The 21,341-nt window shown below is 34.8% G+C and overlaps 1 protein-coding gene and 1 long non-coding RNA gene across 2 annotated transcripts; one reads left to right on the top strand and one right to left on the bottom strand.

The window, feature by feature from the left end:
* On the top strand, window positions 24-21,289 carry LOC18590361 (DNA polymerase epsilon catalytic subunit A). The gene is made up of 49 exons (XM_007015816.2): window positions 24-344; window positions 449-514; window positions 619-678; window positions 779-874; window positions 1,428-1,588; window positions 1,770-1,858; window positions 1,984-2,201; window positions 2,600-2,686; window positions 2,769-2,903; window positions 2,997-3,119; window positions 4,295-4,378; window positions 4,757-4,921; window positions 5,029-5,205; window positions 6,059-6,172; window positions 6,559-6,663; window positions 7,027-7,145; window positions 7,234-7,375; window positions 7,451-7,545; window positions 7,814-7,919; window positions 8,018-8,097; window positions 8,288-8,464; window positions 8,568-8,655; window positions 8,796-8,876; window positions 8,958-9,101; window positions 9,593-9,688; window positions 9,850-10,050; window positions 10,765-10,819; window positions 10,903-11,045; window positions 11,126-11,586; window positions 12,106-12,253; window positions 12,331-12,528; window positions 12,642-12,716; window positions 14,231-14,421; window positions 15,142-15,325; window positions 15,422-15,486; window positions 16,090-16,222; window positions 16,340-16,441; window positions 16,528-16,611; window positions 16,845-16,919; window positions 17,179-17,238; window positions 17,399-17,649; window positions 17,723-17,771; window positions 18,148-18,308; window positions 18,424-18,490; window positions 18,959-19,069; window positions 19,234-19,404; window positions 19,507-19,719; window positions 19,880-19,986; window positions 20,774-21,289. The coding sequence occupies exons 1-49, from the start codon at window positions 180-182 to the stop codon at window positions 21,135-21,137; spliced, it is 6,642 nt and encodes a 2,213-aa protein (XP_007015878.2). The 5' UTR covers window positions 24-179; the 3' UTR covers window positions 21,138-21,289.
* Window positions 19,785-20,954, bottom strand: LOC108663484. Its single transcript, XR_001929548.1, has 2 exons — window positions 20,725-20,954; window positions 19,785-19,980 (listed from the first exon to the last, which is right to left on the bottom strand). It is a non-coding gene; the product is annotated as an uncharacterized LOC108663484 (long non-coding RNA).

Here is a 21,341-nt window from a genome sequence, read left to right as displayed (position 1 = left end):
CCACATGCCTGCGGGTTTTGGTCAGAAAACCCCTACCTCTCTCTCTCTCTCTCTCCCTCCTTCCTTCTGTCTTGAAGTAAAAAATAGGAGAGGGAAAGCTAAGAAAAATAATAAAATTCATTTTTTGATTTCTGTTTTGGAATCGGTTACTCGCGAAATCTAAAACTCCTCGACCCAAAATGAACGGCGGAGATAACCGACGGCGGGACCGCCGAGACCTTCGAAGCTCGAAGAAGCAGAAGAAGCTGATCCGCAGCGCAGAAGAGGAGCTCGAGTCCAAGCTCGGCTTCGATCTCTTCTCCGAAGGGGAAAAGCGCCTCGGATGGTTACTTACTATCGCTTCCGTAAGTCAATCTCTTCACCATATCTACCATTTAAATAAATAGATTCAACATTTTATAAATATTGCTTTTTTGTTTTAAAAAAACTCATAATTTTAAATTTGCAGTCATCTTGTGAGGATGCGGATACAGGAAAAGTATATAGCTGCGTTGATCTTTATTTTGTTTCTCAGGTGAAAAAGAAAATTACCATTTGTTGATTAAATTCATTTTGAAAATTGTTTCTATTTTGAGAAATTATTCATTTGGTTAAACTTTAAATTTTGTTGAAATGTAGGATGGCTCTTGTTTTAAGTCAAAGTTCAAATTTCGTCCTTACTTTTACGTGGCTGCGAAGGTATACTTTCTATGTTTTTCTTCTCTTTCTAGTGTTGTTTTTCTATTAAGAGGTGCTAATGCTGTGGTGGTGATGATGAGTGGTTATGTTAATCTGACAGGACAGAGCAGAAATGGATGTGGAAGCATATTTGAGACGACGTTATGAAAGTCAGATTGCAGAGATTGAAATTGTGGAGAAGGAAGATCTTGATCTTGTAAGTTATTCTGTCATCTATTGCTTTAAAATTAGCTTTTCCAATAAAACTAGTTCTTAATGTTCAAATTACAGTTGTAAAGAATTCTTAGCGTTTGATTTGACAAAAGAGAGCATTTGGTTCTATGGTGTTTTGATTTTTTTTTTGTTTAGTCGGATCAGATTATCTCATTTTTTTTGGTCTAGTTGTGGTTGGTGTTTAATAAAGTAAGCATTAGGTGCCCTGGTCTTTTTTTTATTTATTTTTGATTACTCTGCTCAAACTTTCATCTGGTTGAATTAATGTTGAGATTGTTGCATTATTTGGCTTAAGCATATTGCTAATAACTTGTTTAATACTTTCCCGTAATTCAAATTCTTTTATATATATACTGCCATATTAATACCTCAATATATTATTTACCAGTGCTTTATTCTAGGGTTCCTTATGTTGGTTATATGAATTACCATATATTTGGCGAATCGATATGGTTGTTCATGCTTGATTTGGCTTTTCATTAGAGGTTGTGTTTCTCCAACTAAATGGGTTCTGATTGCTTCATGCTTATGGACAGAAAAACCATTTGTCTGGTCTACACAAACGTTATTTAAAAATAGCTTTTGATACTGTTCAACAATTGATGGACGTAAAGAAAGATCTAGTGCATGTTGTTGAAAGAAACCAGGCAAAATTTGAAGCTGCTGAAGCATATGAGTCGATATTAATAGGGAAAAGGTAAGGTTCCATGGTCCTCCGGCGAAGTTCATGTTGGCTTTTTGTGTAGGTCAATTCGTTGACAGCACTATTACCTATTTCTCTATGAACCTCTTATTTTTGCATTCCATTCACCACTTACTTCTTATTGGAGTAAAACTTCTATGTATGTTTTGATAGTGTAATGGTGCTTGCCTTGCAGAGAACAAAGACCTCTAGATTTTTTAGATTATATAGTTGATCTCCGTGAGTTTGATGTTCCCTACCATGTTCGCTTTGCCATTGACAATGGTAATTTCTTTCTTTATTATTCTGGGTCCTGGAACTTATTCTTGTTAGTAAGAAAAATTACTTCCATAATTATAAACTTGATATAGACATACGTTTTCTAACTCTGAGGATTTCATGGAACTCAGATGTGAGATGTGGGCAGTGGTATGATGTCAGTGTATCCAGTACAGGAGTCATGCTAGAGAAGAGGACTGATCTTCTGCAACGTGCTGAAGTACGTGTCTGTGCATTTGATATTGAGACGACAAAGCTTCCGTTGAAATTTCCAGATGCTGAGTATGATTTAATAATGATGATATCATACATGGTTGATGGACAAGGATACCTGATTATTAACAGAGAGGTATTTATGATTTATATTCATTTTGTTATTCATTTGTTAAAAATTTGTGGTTTGTGATTCTTCATCTCTATCACTTGTATGACTTGTCTGTTTTTGTAAGTCCGCATTTGCACCAAGGGTTTTCTTAAATCATGTTTTGAATATATCCACTGCTTAGTTGTTTTCATTCATCAATGAACTATAGTTAATGGTATGTTTTGCATCACACCAAAAAATTTCATTGTTGTAGTTTCTATTAGTCATCCATTGCTTTCTATTCTGCTAGCACCATCTTACGCTTTCCAGTTTGTTATCTATTTCCTTCTAGTGTAACTGCATTCAATTTGTTTCTAGAAATATTAATTCTTCATTGAGCTTTTTCTTTCAATTTTAATTCATGATTTTTCACTTGTCCTCAGTGTGTAGGGCAAGATATAGAGGACTTGGAGTATACTCCAAAACCGGAATTTCAAGGGTATTTCAAAGTCACAAATGTGAAAAATGAGGTAGCATAAGTTTCATAAATTTGTTCTCATGAGGATTTTCTGATGCTGATTCCCTTACTGTTTTTTGTGATGTTTCTCGCAGGTAGAACTTCTTCGGCAGTGGTTTGCTCACATGCAAAAGGTGAAGCCTGGTATTTTTGTCACATATAATGGTGATTACTTTGACTGGCCATTCATAGAAAGCAGAGCTGCTTATCATGGGTTTAAAATGAGTGATGTATGTATACTTTTCCCATATGTTCATTTCTCAATCCTAAAGCAATTATATTTGCCCTCTATTTGTTACTTTTCTTTTTGGTGATTTTTGTAGGAGGTAGGATTTCGATGTGACAAGAATCAGGGGGAATGTCGAGCCAAATTTGCTTGTCATTTGGATTGTTTTGCTTGGGTCAAACGTGATAGTTATCTTCCTCAGGGGAGCCATGGCCTAAAGGTTCAGACCTGTAATCTAAGTTCATTTGTTTATTATATTTGTTCTGTATTTGTTGGTAATCTTTTAGTTGAATTGAAGGTACTTGTTTTTCATGTTTCTGCATGAATGAAAATATCTTCATAATTTTTTCAAGGAATGAAATGGCTAATATACAAAATCTAAAATGGTAGCCTTGAATTTCATATTACAAGCAGCTGCATACTCATAATGTTATTGGCAGGTGACATACATTATTTATTCAACCAATAAGTATAATCTCTTTAGCTCATGGTACATTTACCTCTAATGTCATGCCTTAGTAGGAGCAGGTGCAATGCTACAATGTTATACACAACATATCTAGGTTTAGGTTCTTGGCCATATTTTTTTTAAATGCAATGAATTTAATATTTTCAGTGATTGTTAGCGCTTAAACTTTCACATGATAGATTAGTAGTCCTTAAATTAAAGTTATATTTCATATTTGAGGCAATTGAATAATTAATTTGGTAGACAAATTTAAAAAACTTCTCAGCATGTTCATAGACATTTTTCAGAGTTAAAAAAGTCTAATAGGAGGTTCAGTAAAGTGGAAAAAAAGTGTAATAGGAGGAAATGTTAAATGGTAAAATGGAGTAGAGCAGTTGATTGTTCGTGACTGATGAAATCTTGATGTAATTTTAAGATTAATGAAATACTGGCTTATCAAAAAAAAAAAAAAAGTAGAGCAGTTGATTGAAGGATGCACTCTGAGCGTCCATTTTTAACTGTGAAGTGCTAGAATTGGCTGTAGTAAATAGAGGAAAGAATTTCAATGCTTGATAATAATGCATCGAAGCTTTGGGAGAATTTTCTGCTAAAATTCACTTTATTAATGGTAAAATATGTTGAAAAATAATAGCTCTTACTTCTCTGGAAAGCATCATGATCTTTCTGAAAGAAAAACATACACTTTTTTTTTTCTTGGGCAAAAGTCATGCAACTAAATATTCAGGTTGTAAAGCATCATCAAAGGCATTTAACCACCTGGATTGTGGTATAAACAGCACTTGTCATTCTTTGAGCATTGAGATCACTATTTATTAGTCATAGAAAAGTTCAATATAGGTAGAATGATTTCAGATTTGCAATTAAACATGATCTTATATGTTTCATGACACTTGAGATGGGTTACCTTTCTTTTGATTGTCTGTTAGGCTGTTACAAAGGCAAAGCTGGGTTATGATCCACTGGAGGTGAATCCAGAGGATATGGTTCGATTTGCAAAGGAAAAGCCCCAGGTATGAGTAACTAAATAATGTATCTGCTGTTTTCTTTCTTTTTTGGATTGTGGAATTGAAGATGGTTTAGAAGTGATGTCGGAAATCTTGAAGAGTAGATAAGCTATTGTGATAATTTGATTATCGTGTATGGAGAACTTTACAAACTTTATTTACTGTGCTATTGTAGGACAAGAGTGAATGTTTTATTCTTGTGCAAACTGCTATGCTGTGGTTGCAATGCTAATGATATTGTAATCATATTGATGATGTGTCCTGTCATTTGTTAAGTTTTTAGCATACATCTTTACAAACACATAAACTTTTGCCTACTTTGCATGTCCTTTTCTAGAGTGCTCTCTCAATTTTTTGTTTGCATTGCTAACAATATTATGACAGATGATGGCCTCCTATTCTGTTTCCGATGCTGTTGCAACTTACTACTTGTATATGACCTATGTTCATCCCTTTATTTTCTCTCTGGCGACTATTATTCCCATGCCGCCCGATGAGGTTTTGCGCAAAGGAAGTGGGACACTTTGTGAAATGCTTCTAATGGTGCAGGTACTTTATGTGAACATTTGTACTAAAGCATTGTTACTACTTAATCGAACAGAGGCGTTTTTATATTTTCAAATTTTTATTTTCATTAAGATATCACATTTTCACAGGCTTACAAGGCAAATGTTATCTGTCCTAACAAACACCAAACTGACCCTGAGAAGTTCTATAAGAATCACCTACTTGAGAGTGAGACCTATATAGGTGGCCATGTGGAATGCCTTGAAAGTGGCGTCTTCAGATCTGATCTTCCAACTAGTTTTAAGCTTGATCCATCTGCCTATGAGGTTTGTTGTTTTCATGGGTCTTGTATCCGGTAACTTATATGTTATGTTCATTTTGCTAGCTTTAGCATTCATATGCCATTTGGCAGTTTGCATCACTTGGTTTATCTTATTAGTGGTTGCTGTTGATTTATTCAATAGTGTATTGATCCCAACTAGTTGAGTTGCTAGATATATTGAACTTTTCCTATTCAAGTCTATTTACATTGGTCCTATTAAAGAATAATGGAAACTCATAAGAGTTGAAATTGTGATTTTTCTGATTAATGAGATGAAATTGGTTGGGATTTCTATATATTCGTAATTTCAACAGTTTATTTTATAAAAACACTGAGAAATGCATTTCTTTTAATGTTGTTAACCAATTTGTCATGTGTGATTAATATATAATGTTGTAAAAGCTTGGAGAAAGAAACCAATGTTGATATATCATGGATTTTTTTCAGCTACTACTTTGGTTCCCCACCCTTGAACCAAAATAAAATAAAGGGAATAAGATCACAGTCTAGTATTTTTCTTTTATGTTCATATTTGTGTCACAGAGAACTTTAGGAGAAATGAATTTATGTTGAAACTCAAAAGGGGTCAGATGTATCCCATATTGGCAAAACAAATGCACTAGTCTATCTTCTACTCAGAAGTGCTGATTTCTAATCTTTGCTGTTATGTGATTGTGTTGGTGAATAAATTATGTTTTCTTCTGGCAAAACCTTAGTGTGAATGTGTTACATATTGGAACATGTCTGCACCATTCATACAGATTTAATTTTCATATCCACAACTCTATGGATTCTTAGTACCTGAGATATAAACTTTATGAATCTAATTGACTTACATTGGTGTATTTTGACTCCAGCAACTTATCAGTAATCTTGATCGGGATCTACAATATGCTATTAGAGTTGAGGGGAAGATGGATTTGGAATCAGTCTCTAATTATGATGAAGTAAAGAATGAAATAATAGAAAAGGTGAAGATAATTTGTTGGTTGAGCCAGATGTTCTTGTTTTCTGATTGCCTTGATACTTCTGCAACTTCCAACTTTTAGTTTGCTTATATTTTATTCCTTCCTGCTGTTACTTCCAAGTTAACTTTTACATGTTGTTAGTATTTTCAAAATGGAGTAATTTTGATTTATGATCCTGTATATGGTCTAATTTTGTAAAATGATTCATTTATATTGTGCATTATATCCTAGGCTTCACTATTGTCATTATAGATGTATTAGCTTTTTCTTTTAAATCCTTCTGAATGTTTTAAAGTCTTGCAGTTTATGAATAATATGAATATTAGTGAACAATGTGGATATAATTTGAGTAAGATAATTTTATTTATCAATTATTTCTTTTTATGCAGCTTGTAAAGTTGCGAGATGAACCTATCCGTGAAGAATGTCCTCTCATTTATCATTTAGACGTGGCTGCAATGTACCCAAATATTATTTTGACAAATAGGCTTCAGGTTTGCTACCAATAAACTGCCTTAAGTGCATCGTGATACAATGTCAATGATTCCATTAATTTTCGGGGATTCTTGCTCTGGCTTTCAATTTAGGTATCATGGAAGGAATTCAGTGAAGCATTAAGTATGAGCTATTTGGGGCATGACATTAGAATATAGATAGCGCATACACATATGGATATACAGTCTTTAACGTTTGCACTAAACACAGAGTGCCTATGTAAATTTGTTTATTTTAATACTAGGGACTTCAGATGTAAGATAGTTGTCTCACTTCTTTTAGTAAGTAATCTTTTTCCTTCAGAAATTCCTTGGTAATTAACTTGCAATGGGGGGGGGGGGGGGTTTCTTGTTGAATTCCAGCCACCATCAATTGTTACAGATGAGGTCTGTACTGCATGTGATTTCAATCGCCCAGACAAGACTTGTCTCCGGAAACTTGAATGGGTTTGGCGTGGGGAGATATTCATGGCAAAGAAAAGGTTTCCTTCTCTCACTTAGTGGCTTCCTTTTTATAGTATTAGCAAAATCTAATTGACACCTGTACATGGTAATGCTGAATGGTTTCAGTGATTATTACCACTTGAAGAAGCAAATTGAGTCTGAATTTTTTGATGGTACTGAGGGTCAGTTGTCGAAATCTTTTCTTGACCTGCCTAAGCTGGAGCAACAATCCAGGCTGAAAGACCGTTTGAAGAAATATTGTCAGAAGGTAAGGTAACTGTTGTCTTTAATAAACATGTTTGCCTGAGTAATGATTCCCATAATGGGTTGGTGCCTTCCTTAGGTATATAAACGAGTTTTGGACAAGCCAGTTACTGAACTTCGAGAAGCAGGGATCTGCATGCGTGAAAACCCTTTTTATGTTGACACTGTCCGCAGGTAAGCTAATTATATTTTCCTATTTCATGCATTTGATATGCTAAATTTTACCTCAAGATAATCATTTCTATTTTGTTAGTTGTGTAATATATGTTGATATATAGTGCCTTTTTTCTTTTTATGGTGATAGATATCTATCACTTCTCTTTGTGGATAGATAATAATGACTGAACATATGTTCTTCAAATATGAATGACATTGAACTATTAAAGGGACCTTAATAAATTGATTTCTTATACTAAATCAATTTTTTTAACCTGAATCCAAGCTTTCGAGATAGAAGGTATGAATACAAAGGACTTAATAAAGTTTGGAAGGGGAAGTTGTCAGAAGCCAAGGCTGGTGGAAATCCTATGAAGATCCAAGAAGCACAAGTATGCTAAATGTTCTTCAATTTGTTGAACATTTTAGTCAATTTGTGATCATCAAATTTACTTCTTATGGGTTTTCTTTTTCTTCTCAATATTTTCAGGACATGGTAGTGCTTTATGATTCCTTACAACTTGCCCATAAGTGTATTCTGAACTCATTCTATGGATATGTTATGCGCAAGTAAGCTGTGACTCTTTTTTATTGTTCTTTTCAGGGGGTTGGGAAGAGGTTTCAAAACTTCCATCAGTTCTGAAATCTCACAATTTTGGAGTTGGTTGTCTACTTGTTTTAACATACTATCATGCTTTTTTTTTTGGCCAAGAATATACATTTCCTGCTTAGAATGATGTTTTAAATGTTTCTGCTACAGAGGTGCAAGGTGGTACTCGATGGAAATGGCTGGTGTAGTTACATATACTGGCGCTAAAATTATTCAGAATGCTCGCTTACTTGTTGAAAAAATTGGGAAACCACTTGAACTAGACACAGATGGTATCTGGTGTGCTCTTCCTGGGTCTTTTCCTGAAAACTTTACTTTCAAAACTAAGTAAGCTTTTATAATAAGTGCACTGAAGTTAAGACTTGTGATTGGTTAATTTGCACAATTTATATAAAAATGTTGATCATCATCTGCACAAAATGTTTGTTAGAGACTCAAAGAAGAAGCTGACAATCTCTTATCCGTGTGTTATGCTTAATGTTGATGTGGCAAGAAACAATACAAATGATCAATACCAGGTTTGCAGGGAACCTTGTTCTTTATCAATTCTCAAATTGTTTTCTTCCAAATGCATTCAATTCATTCTCTTCAAGCAGTTTTGTAATTTTGAAAGGATTTGATTTTTCTGTTCAACTTCCTAAGTAATAGTTTTTGACAGACACTTATAGATCCCGTCAATAAAACATATGCAACTCATAGTGAATGTTCAATTGAATTTGAAGTGGATGGACCATACAAGGTAATTTGGAAAACTAAGTTGCCGTTGAATATTAAATTTGCATTATTTTTTCAAGTGCTCAGATTGGTTATTTGAATGTAGGCAATGATTCTACCTGCTTCTAAGGAAGAAGGAATTTTAATTAAGAAAAGATATGCTGTTTTTAACGATGATGGAACCCTTGCTGAACTTAAAGGTTTTGAGATAAAGCGTAGAGGTGAGCTGAAACTCATCAAAGTTTTTCAGGTGCCCTCTCTCTTCAATATACTCTCTTTACAATATGCATCCTGAGATAGTTTTGCCAATGTCACAAAAGCTTGACCATTGCTTCGACCATTGGAATTATTATTTTCAGAAATTTAGTTCGTGCCTGTCATAATATAAAGTTTATTTGCTAGGGCAGTCATGCATTTGAATGTGTGCATGTTGTTAGAGAAAATTCTATGTAATTTCTAATAAGCTTAAGATGAAAGAAGGTTCCCAGTTGTTCATATTTGAAAGCTTTAGGTACATAGAGAACCCAATGATGGCTGTCTTCCATTGTTTGTGTAGGTACATTCCTGACCATGAATGAGTACATTTTACTAGGTCTCTAATTTAAAATCCAATATTTGTATTTTCTGCCACTGTCTTGATTATGTTAATTACAGTATATTGTGTGTTTTTATATTCTTAGAATCAGATTGCTGCCCTCTAAACTGACATTTTCCATACATGAAATGCATTCTCTTTTGCAGGCTGAGCTTTTTGATAAGTTCCTCAATGGGTCCAGCTTGGAGGAATGTTACTCAGCTGTTGCTGCTGTTGCAAATCGCTGGCTTGATCTTCTTGATGTATGCAAAACTTTATTGGGGGTTTTCTTAAGCTCCAAGATTTGGTCTTCTATCATCATTTTTTACTCCTTTATCTGACTGAATAATGTTTTCGATTAAATATGGGGTCAAACAATGTGTTTTATTTAATATATTCTTTTCTTTTTGTCATTTTCTCCCAGAATCAAGGAAAGGATATTGCGGATAGTGAGTTACTAGATTACATATCAGAATCTAGCACAATGAGCAAGTCTTTGGCAGATTATGGTGAGCAAAAGTCATGTGCAGTGACCACGGCAAGGCGTCTTGCTGATTTTCTTGGTGATGCTATGGTTAAAGATAAAGGACTGCGTTGCCAGTATATAGTGGCATGTGAACCAAGAGTAAGTTCTATCATTCAGTATGTTATGAATTTTTCGGGTATTTAATCTCAAATAAACATTACATGTACTTACGTTGAACATTCAAGCATAAGATCATGGTTAATGTGGAAGTGGAGAAACAACGAGAGTTATTTCCCAACACTAAAAGAAACAAGTAATAGGATCAACAACCATGGTTGTGATCTAAGACAAGAGAGCCATTACTAAGATACCTTTTTATCTCTTGATGCTGCCTTAGCATGAGAGGTTTTTTGCATACCATCCAAAAGTATCGAACAGTGTCATGTTAAACAAGCAGGCAAGATCACTCAAGAAGTCTTAATTAGGAGCCACTTTACAATGAAAAACCAACCATAAGCCAATAGTAATTCCAGTTTCTACCATTAGAGCCTTGTGATACTCTTTTCATGACATATCTATTCTGCAAAATTGTTAAAATACTCACCATAATCTATGCTACAGAGCTTGCAGCTATACATTGCAGAAGCCATATTAATCCAAATACTCAAGTTATTGAGTTCTTGCACTTTTATTAAGGAATTTTTGTATAGGCAACTAGTTTATTGCTAATGCAATGGTTTAGCATTTTCTTCTGCTGTTGTTACTTGTAGGTCTTAATTATGTTTTATATAGTCAACACGATGCACTTGGCATTTAAAAGAAAATTTCCCTGAATGTTGTGTTTTGAATATTTTTTAATTGTAATTTATGCAGGGTACACCTGTTAGTGAGCGTGCTATTCCTGTTGCAATATTTGAAACTGATGCTGGTTAGTTCTGCTATTTTTAAAGTCAATTTACTTTTCCTTTTTTAGTACACTAGATGGAATAACTAACGGCTTCAAGTTTACAGAAATAATGAAGTTCTATCTACGCAAGTGGTGCAAAACCTTTTCAGAGGTCGGCATACGTTCCATTGTTGACTGGTCATATTACAAGCAACGCCTTAGTTCAGCGATTCAGAAAATTATCACTATTCCTGCTGCGATGCAAAAGGTTCCATTGTTTGTTTAGCATCACTTCCCAAAATAATCTCTCATTGTGTAGCCTGCCAAATATAATTTTGAATTTTTTAGGTTGCAAATCCCGTCCCTAGAGTAGCTCATCCTGATTGGCTGCATAAAAAGGTTCGTGAGAAGGAGGATAAATTTCGTCAAAGAAAGTTAGTTGATATCTTTAGCTCATCAGGCAGAGATGATATAATGAAAAAGGCAAGTGATGCTGTTACTGCCAATCATGTTGTTATTGGAGATTTAGAAGACTTCCAAAATAAAAGCCGAAAGTCTGAAAAAGCACCTACACCAATTGTTCGTTGTTATGAAGTCAATGATGATCAACATCCTGTCAAGGAAGTCGTCCAAGCCAATTCTCTGCAACACCAAATCGAATGTAGAGGAAGTGCACAACAGCTTTCATCGCCATTGTTGCCAAATGTTCAATCCACTGAAAACATTGACAGAAATGTTGATTATCAAGGATGGCTTGAATTGAAGAAGAGAAAATGGAAGGATAATCTGGAAAGGAGGAAGAGGCAAAGGTACTTTTTGCTGTTACTTATGGATAATGGCTATTTTAATTCCATGTAGGTCCTGAATGAATGTTACTTTTTGCTGTATTTGGTGGAGGAAATTGTTCATAGATCCAACAATTACTTCATACATCTTTCCTCATTCCTTGCTCCCATTAAAGGACCCTTGTTTGGAGATACCAGCTAAAACTTGCCTAATGCAATGTTCGTACAAAAGAGGAGCAGGCATTGTTGCTTCTTCTATCTATAACGACTGAATCTACAGCTTGACTAAAACTTTAATTTAGAAACATGTTTTCCTTGGTATATATCTAGAAGGGTGTATGATTGATTTTGTACATCTTTAATTGAAGCAAATTCATAATTTTTGTCGTTGGATGTTACACATCAAGCTCAATTAATGCAATCTTGTTGCATAATTTTCAAGTGTGCCTCCTGTTTTTAGTTGTCTTTCTTTAGGAGCGTGGGTATTCTACTGTTGGTACCATTAAATTCTAATGTTATAATATATTTTTGTTGCTTTGGCAGGTTGGCTAATCAAAGAACTTCACAGCATGCCAGTAGCACTTCTGAGCTGCTGCGTGGTGTGGAAAACCATAAAGATGCCTGGGGAAGAACCGGTGTTGGTTCATATTTTAGGAGGCATGACGCATCTCTAACAAATACCCATTGGCAGGTAGTGCAGTTTTCTTTCATTGAGAAAATTTGGCTGGAATGAACTTGACCACTTTATCTTCTTCTGTTATGTTTTAGATAATACAGCTAGTCCCAGGTTCACACAATGGCCAATTTTTTGCTTGGGTCGTTGTTGAAGGAATTATGCTTAAGGTTCCTATAACTGTTCCGAGAGTGTTCTATTTGAACTCTAAAGCAACAATATCAGAAAGTTTTCCTGGAAGGCGGGTAAACAAGACTCTTCCTCATTCGAGGCAGAGCTATAACCTAATTGAGGCAAGCTTATTGTTGTTTCCCTTTTTAAAGTTGTATCCCTCTCTTTAGTTGTTTTACATTTAAAAAGCTTAATAAGATTTAATTTTATTGGTCATTTGTTTGCATTTTAATAGGTTATAATTGATGAAGATCATTTTAGGAGGGAGAGCAAGAAACTCGCAGCTCTCCTCGCTGATCCTGAAATTGAGGTAAGCATACTATTTCGTAGTATATCAATCATTTCGGGACACAATGGAAACACAGATACATCCAAGCTTGATTTCTTTTTTTTGTGCATCTTACGTGACACTTATTATGTTGCTAATTTTCCTTTTTTAGCAAACTTCGTACTGGTTTCGAACTTTTGGTTTTATGATTGAGCTATATTTTTCATTTTGTGCTATCATAATTTATTTCCTTTTAACAAGAAATATATTCTCAGTTGTATGTAATTACTTTTTCTTGTTCTTGCTTATCAGAGGAAGTTTAAAGTGCCTGTTGTCTTGGTTAACAGCTAATAGCATCAGTATCCTTATGCCACTGTGGACAAAAGTATTAACAAACAGACAAACAGCTCAACAAATTTTTCCAAATCAAAAAGTTTTTCTATAATGAAAGGCATGAAATCTATTTATCCCACAGGCCAAAGACTTGTAATGTATTTTGCATCTTTATAGGCAGTTCCTTGGGCAATATTGCTCCTTCCCTTGAGCATGCCAATATCTTGTTGGTAATCATACACTATATGTGTATACGTGCAACTAGGCTATGGTAGAAGTGAAAAGTAATTTGACCCAGAACATCAGTGTGTATGGGGAGCATTTCACCTATAATTATATTTACTTAAATCCTACAATTATCCAATCAAACAAAAATTTATGTGAGGTCCACGACTTATAAGTCTGAGCTCCATACAGTATTTTGATGGACTAGGCACAATTTTTGATTGTAATTGAAAAATTGTATTGCAGTAACCGTAGGTGGTATGCTCCTGTGTGTATGCTACTATCAAGAATCTAGTCAACAATGGATTGCAATACATTATGGTATAGAACTTTACTTGCTGAGATCTAGCACTATGCTTCTGTCATAACGCCCTTAAGGTATATTAGAGATTTTCCATCTTTACAAAAATTATAAAGGTAACTTTGTGTTAGGTAAAGAGGCTTAGTAACACAGAGTGGTTAGTTCCCCTTCTTTTCTTTTGTGTACAAAAAGAGCTAAAGTTATTCATCAGTTAACTTCCAACTCCTGATGAAAATATGATGCAGCTTATGACTTGGTTCATCAATTGTTTGAGTTGCATTAAACCAACAAATAACAAGTACAACAAGCTTTCTAATTTGAAACTTCATCAGCAGATGAAGGATTGAAAAGTAAATCAGTCACTTTCCAATATTGTGGTTGTGCCCTTGAAACCTGTTATTGTATAGCTTATTTAGCAATGAGTTAGTCTCCTTGTCCATTTTTGCTTGAATTTGTATTAAAATATTCTTGGCATTTTCTTGTGAGGTATTCTAAGACTTGCTTCACGGAAAAATAAAAAGCAAAAGAATTTGTAATGTTCTTGGTGAAGGTTAAAACATTAAATTTAATTCTTTGGTTGTTGGAAAAAAAATTGTTATTTGTACTCTTTATCATCTCAGGTTTGTTTGTCAGATGCCTACTTAAATGGCTTAATTATCTCAATCTCTAGTTGATAAGATTGAAACTCTTGGATCAGGGGATATATGAAAGAAAGGTGCCACTGGAGTTTAATGCTATTCTCCAGCTTGGTTGTGTTTGTAAAGTAGATAAGACAGCTAAGAAACGAAATGCTCAGGATGGTTGGAGTTTGAGCGAATTACACATGAAGACTACAACAGAATGTGCTTACCTGGAGCAGGCAATCTCTTTCTTTTACTTGTATCATAGGTAATTACGGTACCATGTTTCTAAGAATGACGCTTTATTATAGGCAGTAGAGAAGTTGCTCTAATAATTGGTACTCATGGTTTAGAACTTTAACTTTGCCTTGACATGCCTTTGCTTCCTGTTAATTTTGATTAACCTTTTCTGAAAATATAAAATTCGCTATTCTCTTTTCTTTTCTTTTTCTTTAAATCATTTTAGATGTTCTGCTGTCTTGAGTCAAAATATCAATCTATGAGCACAAGATAGAAAATTTTACAAGATTATAGACATTATGTCATAAATTTTGATGCCAAACATTATTTTTTTCAGGTCACATATTTTTCTTATCATAGCTTTCCCCAAAACATATTTATGCTTTGTATTAAAGCTACGTAATGGGTTACTATTAAAACAGAGAAATCTTGTAATTATAAAGCTCTCAATTGACAAATTGGTTCCTTAATGCACTTGAATGTACTTGCACCTATGTTCATGCCTTTATGTGGTGGATATGCCCGACTTTACAAGCATCATCTCTGAAGAATATTTAGTCAACTCAAATAGCTTTTCAATTTTAAATTTCTTTCATTCTATAATTTAAGTCAGTGTATAGCTGAACTTCTTAATTAGGAAAAGCCCAAAATCAAATAGTCTCAGGCTTCTTTTCCATTCTGTATGTCGTCTTTTCATGAAAATGAAGAAAAGCTATTCTTACATTGTTGATTTTGCTTCTTACTTCAGTATCTGTGAAGGCCGTGCCATGTATGCTGGCTATTTTTCTTCATCACAAGCAGTACACGTGGTGGTAGTTAATCCTCACCACGAAAATGAAATTTTATCTCCATATATCCTTGAGAAATATTTTCATGAAGCTTGCCAGGCATTGTCTATTGAACCACCAGCTCGTAATAGTATAGCTTTCAAGGTGAGTTTATAATTTCTGACTATAAATGTTCCTGATGTTTTCTCCCAGTTATTTTGTCTCTTATCTTTATTTTCTTCTCATATTGACTCATCTCAGGTGAACTATGTTGAAGATGTCAAGGATGCTGAAAAGATTTTACAAAGAGCTATAAGTGAACAAAGGTTTTACTTCATATTAATTATGTTTTAACCCTGATTTATGTAGCAAATATACCTCTCTTTTTTTATCTTCCTTTTTTAAGAGGCCTGCTCTGATTTCTCCATTAAAGAAAAAAATAACAAAAACAAAAACTGTCCTTACAATAGTTGTTGATACTGCTGAAATATCACTGGGGATATCAGGAATAGTGAGTCCTGATATAAACTTTACTTTCTTTTGTTATGTGAAGTTATTGGATGATATTTTAGGATATTGAGCATTTATCGCATAATCTCTTGATATTAAGATTTTGGTAGTAATTTAGGAAATCTGGAGTCTCCTACTTGTGTTCCAAACACAAAACCTCAAGTTGGAAAGAAACTGCAAGGGCCAAGCTAACTCGTTTTCTTTGATCCTATAGGTCTTCAATATACTTATTAATTGCTGATTTTTTAGGCCATTCATTAAAAAATGTTTGTGACTATGTAATTCGAGCCTTTATGTCTAACCTCTTGTTTAGCTAAGAGGTTATATCAGCTTGTTTACAATCATTCTTTGGTTTTACTTCATTCTTTTGTTTACACAAGCCTGAATGAATTTCTTCTCACTATGATTTTGCATGACAGACATGAACATCAAGGACCTACTGTTGCTGTCATTGAATGCCCAAAGACACAATCAATGAAGTCAGGTATACGAGCTCTCGAAGATTTCCCTTGTGTGAGCATACCTTCCAACGCTCGTGATAATGATTATCAGGTAGTGGAGTTCTGTGTCAATAGCTACTTCATGTGCATGTCGCTTTGCAGTTACTAACTCAGTGACTTTGACTACGTTTAAACTCATATTATTGCTTAATTTTCATGATCGGTACAGCTGCTTGTGTGGCAACAAACAGCTGCAAAAATTGGAATGCAGCGGTGTGCTGCATCATCTCAGTGGTTGAATGAGAGGATCTCTCTCTCAAGATATGCACATGTAATACTTTTACCTCCATGCCAACTGTATCTAGTGTTAAATATGCTTGTTAATATGGGTGTAACATTTCAAATTTTCTGGGACAGGTACCATTGGGCAATTTTGAACTTGATTGGCTATTATTTACAGCAGATGTCTTCTTTTCTAGAGCTCTACGTGATCAGCAACAGGTTTTTTTATTGGGTGCTCTTGATAATTTAAATGTTTAAAATTTTCGAAATTCTGTGCCTTTTGAACTTTTCTCCTTTTGTGGTTAGGTGATAATTTTACTTTAGATAAGATTTCTGGTTGATGTCTTAGGCGACTCATAGCCTTTTCCATTTTATTGATGCTTGTCTTTTTTTAATTTGCATTTTTACTATCAGCTTTCTCATTGCAACTTAATCAAATATTGTTTTCATAGGTACTCTGGATATCTGATGATGGTGTTCCTGACCTAGGAGGCACTGGTGAAGAAGACATATGTTATGCTGATGAGGTTAGTTTCAACTAATGTTTATGCATAGCAGGGTCATAACCTTTGCCTTTTGGGCTCACTAAAGAATTTATCGTAATTTATATTGTTAATCTCTGGGAATAGATTGAGTTCCTCTCCTAACTGGTCAGTGGCTCCACTTCATTATTATCTGAAAATTTTCTGTAACATAATATTTGTGCATTTGAATTCTCTTTAGTGTAAATTTTTTTGTTTGGCCAATTTCTTTCGGTGAACTTACTTGTTGGTTACTTCCAAATAGGTCCATCAGCCTGTTATTACATACCCGGGAGCATATAGAAAAGTTTCTGTGGAGCTAAAGGTTCAGAACATATCTATATTATTTACTTCTACTTTTCTTTGTCATAGACATTGCAACATATGTTTTTATCTATATTTTTTATGGGCGGGTGGCATAGTCAGGTTGCATCAGGTTTTTAATCAAGTTGATTGTAAGAAGCACATGTATTGTCTGTGTTCAGATTCATAACCTGGCTGTGGATGCTCTTTTAAAAAGCAACCAAATCAATGAAATGGAAGGAGGAGCTTTATTAGGATTTGACCAAGATGTGAATTCCGGAAATGAACAGTGTGGTTTTGATGAAGCTACCTCATCTGCAGCTGCATTTCGAGTCTTGAAACAACTGATACAGAGGTGTCTTGCTGATGCAGTTTCATCAGGAAATGTGTTTGCTGATGCAATACTGCAGCATCTATATCGGTGGCTTTGCAGGTAAATTTTTATCCTCTGTCATTTCCCACTTGCTGTTGTTTGAGATGATTTTATTGTTCTTTCCATATTACAGTCCTCAGTCAAAGCTTCATGATCCAGCTCTTCATCGCATACTTCACAAGGTATGTACCATTTGAATACTGGGCTTTTGGTTCATCAGTAGAATATTTACTGGAGGGAAAATTGGACTAAAATGTCACTCTGGTCTGATATATTTGTTTTCTATGTGCTTGATCAAGTGCTTCATAACTGCCTTCCAAAAGCACTATTAATTTGAGCAATTTTTGTGAAGAATAAGATTCCCGGCTAAGATAAGTTGCATTGAGCTTATCACAATATGAAAGCTGCTTTCTTTTATATAATAGTATCAAAATTTCTTTCTCATGGTTGTTACATTGGAAAAATGTGGTCACTCTTCTGGTTTGTGATTTGGATCTTCATCGACATCTGCCATATCGAATGGTTTATATTTCTTTAAATTGTTTATAAAATCTGCAGGTCATGCAAAAGGTGTTTGCTTTGCTGTTGGCTGAATTTCGCAAATTGGGTGCAACAATTATATTTGCAGACTTCTCTAAGGTTATCATTGACACAGGCAAATATGATATCTCAGCAGCCAAAGCTTATTCTGATAGCTTGCTGCAAGCTCTACAGAATAGGTTGGTATTGGCCAAGAAGCTTCTGAATAGACCTTTGATTTTGTTGATTTTTTTTTCTTTTTATGTTTTTGGTACATATATCTATATATTTTATTTTTCTGTGGTGGATTGGTAGAGAACTATTTGAATGGATCGAGCTTGAGCCGATTCACTTCTGGCATTCCTTGCTTTTTATGGATCAGGTATGGTTTCTTCTTATGGTTTAGTAGTTTAATTACAGCACACAGGATTCTTGTATGCTATAATTATATATAATTAGAGGTACAACTTCACGTCTTAGATCTTGAGAGTATAGCCTTTTTGAAATTTCAATGTCTTGATAGTCTCAAAATCAGATTCGTTGAATTCTCCACTAGACTTTATTTTTTTAGCTGTATTTTCGGCCATATTGGAGAATTGCCAATCTGGCCCAGCGGTGACAAAAAGATGATTGTAACTTGTATTGCTGATGACTATTGTATTTATAATGCCTTAGGATGTATTGCTCTAAATTTCAAACTTGATGCCAAGTCTGGAATAGAAAACTCACCAATGAAGCGGTTCAAGTGCTTTCAATTTTGAATCATACTGCATCGGTAGTCAAGATGATTTTATGTTCCTTGTCTACTTGTTCATGTAAATTTATGATAATCTTGCTTCATCTATGATAGTACAACTACGGGGGAATCCTGGCGGGATCTGATGAAAATTCACAAGATAAGTCGGAAGTGGATATTGTTTCAAGCTGGAATATTGCCCAGTATTTACCTGAGAAAATTCAGGTATGCCTGTTCTTGTACCCTTTCCCCCTTCATAGATAGGTGGAACTTTTCTAATATCATTATTGCAAGACAATTGACTTTACTCTGTTGGTGTCAACAATATCATGCATACTTATTTTGCCACGTATTTTACTTCACTCGGTTATCTTCTGGGATTTTGGCAGGATCATTTTGTTCTAATTGTCTCCGAGTTTTTGCATACTCCCTGGAAATATGCACAAGACCAGGCTGCAAATAGAACATCCTCGCTGGATGGTAGTTTATGCACTCCATCCATCACTATCACAGCTGCTGAGAGTTTTGAAGCGCATATTGTGAAATATCTCAAAGAGCAGGTATGAATTGGGAATATGTGGTCAAAGGTGGTTTAGTGCCTTGACTTCTTGTTGCCTGTAGGTTCTCAATCAGATTAATTTACTTGTTTGCTTGCCCTACAGATTAGCTCCTACTTCACGGAAAAACTTCTAGGAATTGTTCGTGATATTGTTCTTCACATGAAAGGGTTGAGCAGATCCGAAAATGATCAACAGAGTGCACATATGATTTTTCAGCTTGCTAGTAATGTCAACAGAGGGGATGCTGCACTGGAGTTTATTAAGCATGTCTGTGCTGTTCTGGCCCTTGACCATAATGTTCAGCATGATGTTCTGGTAAAGTTTAACACCATGCCTCATTATATAAATCATATCACAGAGATACTACTTGCTAATTAGCATGCTTCTACAATTTTCAGATGTGTGAACTAACTGAATTGATATTACATTGTCATACAATAAGTAATAGGTTCATTCATGTACCCTTATTATACAGGTGCTAAGAAAGAATCTGCTGAAATATGCACGCATTAGGGAGTTTGCTCCAGAAGCTGAGTTTCATGATCCATGCCCTTCTTTCATCTTACCAAATGTGATCTGCAGGTATGCAAATTTACTATAGATATCTATATATTCGACGGCACTCATCTAGATGGCTGTTCCCCCTAAATTTTAATAAGACTAATTCATAACTTCAATTATTAATGGTCATGGGCAATTGCTTGTGTTAGATGTTTTGGATGGAATGCTGTTGATTCTGTAGTTTCTTAGATAGAAGTTTCCTCATGTCTTATGAATGAGGATCTGCACTGTCTTTACCATGAACTTTTGTTAAGGCTGCACATCAAACATGCTTGAGAAGTTTTTGATATCTACTTTATCATCTGTTTACTACTATTTCGGTTGAGATTAAGGTTTCTGGGTAATAGAAGGATTTGTATTGATCAAGGTTTGGGCAATGTTACTTGAGTTCTTCTTAAAGCTTATCCTCAAATACATGAGAAATTTTCATCTGTGGATCAGTTTTTGATATCCAACAGTCCACATATCTTTACTAGTTAAATAAATCTAAGAAAGGAGGAACATGTTGTTTATAGTTCAAATTTTTAAGGGATACATTTTTCTCTATATGACCTTCCATTTGTTGTGCCCTCTAGAGCTTCTTTGACAGGTTTAAGGGTTTTCTCTAGCTTTTGGTACGTTTTTACCCATTACTCATCTTTGACTGAAATTCTTTTTAACTTGCCTGACTTACCATTCTTTTTTTAGAGACACTTTTTCACCATTTCCTTCATTCATTGTGAATATATGAAATTCTACCATATAAAATATCAGGTTTACCTTTGTTTGAAACTCAAACTTGTTGCTGATGCCCATGATCTTTTGACAGCTACTGCAACGATTGCAGAGACCTGGATTTATGCCGTGACTCAGCCTTACTGGCTGACGAATGGCGCTGTGCCGTGCCCCAGTGTGGGCAGCCTTATGATCGCGAGGTGATGGAGAATGCTCTTCTTCAAATTGTACGTCAAAGAGAACGTCTGTACCATCTGCAGGATCTGTTGTGCTGTAGGTGCAGACAGGTGAAAGCTGCACATTTAGCGGAACAATGTGCCTGTGCTGGCTCATTTAGATGTAAAGAAGATGTCTCTGAATTTCGAAGCAAAATGCAGATATTCCTGAACATAGCCATCCGGAAAAAGTTTCTACTCCTCCAGGAGTGTACCTCATGGATTTTAGAAGTCAACTTGTAGTCCACCCTACCTTTCATATATCACGTATGAAATGTATATACATATATATATTCATTTATTACATCTTTTTTTTTTTATTAAATATATATATTTGAAATGTACGAATAAATAAGGTTATACGCTACCCCAATTAATGAAGTTTGGTTCACATATTCTTATTAGTATTTTCATTATTATCAAGCAATCTAATATTGATATGGTATA

The sequence above is a fragment of the Theobroma cacao genome, chromosome 9 (assembly GCF_000208745.1).
Source record: "Theobroma cacao cultivar B97-61/B2 chromosome 9, Criollo_cocoa_genome_V2, whole genome shotgun sequence".
Lineage (NCBI taxonomy): Eukaryota > Viridiplantae > Streptophyta > Magnoliopsida > Malvales > Malvaceae > Theobroma > Theobroma cacao.
This window is presented reverse-complemented; position numbering and strand designations above follow the sequence as displayed.